Raw genomic sequence first — 2,347 nt, 5'->3', positions numbered from 1 at the left:
TAAAATGCAGAAAATAAACTTAATTTTAAATCTAAATAATGCTGTCCTCTTCCTCTGTTCTAATGTTTACTGGTGCTGCGACCTTCATCTTGACTCTTGTCTTCATTCATCACTTCCCAATAGGATGGGGGTTCATCAAATTCATCAGCACTTTGTTCCAGCACTTCGTAAGATTCTAAATCCTCCTCTAACTCTACAATACGTAAGCAGTCTCCTCCCCTGCCTTCTCCAATTACAATAGGTATTGTACAAGTTGCCATTATATGGGGGAAAGGTAAATTCATAATTACTGTTATAAAGTACTCTTTGCTTATAATTTTACTGTGCTGGATCGAATACAAATGCGGCAGTGTTGGAACTATACATGAATATTTTACTGTTTTATATGCTGGGATTGAAGGGGTAATACTCGCACATCCCTTTATTGTCTCATCTACCACTTTAGCTTTAATACTAAAGAATCTTTTCCCGGTGTAAGTTGTTCTGCAGGAAAGTTCTGTAGTAATATTGCTTATGTCCGTGTCAGTCTCATTAGCCACTGCCATGTCTACAAGAGCATTTTCACCAGGTGTCAGGAAGGACTTAGCAATCCGTGCCTTCAGATAAATAATTGGTTCTATAGAGGAAAACCATTTAAACAATTTCTTCTGTAGCTCATAAGTGCGTGATTCACTTCCAGTAACAGGATTAACATTGCCATATACAGTTACCTCTCTCTCAAATTTCTTGGTTAGACTGAAAAAGCTTGGCTTCATAAATTTTACCTTCACATGATATTCGATACCACTGTATTCATCTTGGAAGCTGGATGGTATCTCTGCAGGTAAAAGAAATTCAAAAGGAAATTCATATGTCCCGACGTCAAGTGTGATAGTTTGTTCTGGTTGTTTCTTTATAATATTTGTATGCAACGACAAGAATTCATCATTACCACTGTACGTATAACTAGATTTACGCACCAAGTCGTATTCTCTCCAAAAGCATTTCGCCGTGCCCACAAAGGATAGAACCGCTGTTTGATACTCTGTTGGTTCATCGATCGCGTAGCTCAGTATTCCGTTGATAGGCTCACCGGCTCGGTGAATACCTTCCCGTGATTTTTTAAGATGTATTTTACACGAAATACCCATAACTAACTCAGTTCTAACTGATGCATGTATCACGCGAATAAATTGGAACGCTACGCCCAAATGACACTGTTTTCTATTTCACTCACAAAACAACTACTTAATTTTGAAGGTCAACTAAACGACCTAAACGTGCAAGGATAAAAATCAATATCACTTTGTTTTTGTTTGTTTTATCATTTCTACTGATAAAACGCCATCTTATTTCACTATGAATACGATCTATTTACGATTGAATATTTCAAGGGAAATGGGAATCCCTCAGTTGTCAGTTGACACTGACAGTGACAGTTCAACACAGCCGCTGCATGCTGAAATCGTTCAAGCAAAATTTAAAAGCGACGTATTTATTATAACGCTTGAATTCTAATCATATATTTGAATTAAAATTTATCTAATCGACGATATCACGCTATCAGTTTAATTGTAGGTAATTGAAATTTTACTGATATACCTATCCAAGCAGTAAGGTATTATATTACGTTCCTGTCCCGTACAACACCTTGGCTGTGATAAGGAAAACAAATGAATTAGGTAGTGTGTATCCCGTCCCATAACGTTATGTACCTAACTGCTGGAATCTCTAGAGGTAAATATTTAAATTATTAGATTGTTTAGTTACCTTTACATTTAATTTTAATAAGTAACTACTAGCTATTAATCTTATTATTGTTTGCGCTACATTTGGATAAACTGTGTTTATTAGAAAATTGACTATTTCATTGTCATTATTACGTTAATCGACTTTGTGACTCATCTATTTTAGTAAGTAGTTTAAGTAGTTAGCGCATTTATTAGCAGGATCGTTAAATACCTACTGATGTACTTTTTAGGGTTCCGTAGCCAAATGGCAAAAAACGGAACCCTTATAGATTCGTCATGTCTGTCTGTCTGTCCGTCTGTCCGTCTGTCCGTCTGTCTGTCCGTCCGTATGTCACAGCCACTTTTCTCCGAAACTATAAGAACTATACTGTTGAAACTTGGTAAGTAGATGTATTCTGTGAACCGCATTAAGATTTTCACACAAAAATAGAAAAAAAACCATACATTTTTGGGGTTCCCCATACTTCGAACTGAAACTCAAAAAAATTTTTTTCATCAAACCCATACGTGTGGGGTATCTATGGATAGGTCTTCAAAAATGATATTGAGGTTTCTAATATCATTTTTTTCTAACCTGAATAGTTTGCGCGAGAGACACTTCCAAAGTGGTAAAATGT

The 2,347-nt window shown here is 36.0% G+C and overlaps 1 protein-coding gene across 1 annotated transcript; it reads right to left on the bottom strand.

Annotated features, from left to right (window-relative positions):
- On the bottom strand, nucleotides 1-1,149 carry LOC134648767 (arrestin domain-containing protein 17-like). Its single transcript, XM_063503321.1, has one exon. It carries the CDS (start codon nucleotides 1,128-1,130, stop codon nucleotides 60-62), a length of 1,071 nt encoding a protein of 356 aa, XP_063359391.1. The 5' UTR covers nucleotides 1,131-1,149; the 3' UTR covers nucleotides 1-59.
- Between the last annotated feature and the right edge of the window lie 1,198 nt (nucleotides 1,150-2,347).

Source organism: Cydia amplana, chromosome 1 (genome assembly GCF_948474715.1).
Source record: "Cydia amplana chromosome 1, ilCydAmpl1.1, whole genome shotgun sequence".
In the NCBI taxonomy this organism is placed as follows: Eukaryota; Metazoa; Arthropoda; class Insecta; order Lepidoptera; family Tortricidae; genus Cydia; species Cydia amplana.
This window is presented reverse-complemented; position numbering and strand designations above follow the sequence as displayed.

Excerpts from the sequence above, each read along its gene's own strand:
- LOC134648767 (XM_063503321.1), bottom strand. The coding sequence starts at position 1,130 with ATGGGTATTTCGTGTAAAATACATCTTAAAAAATCACGGGAAGGTATT.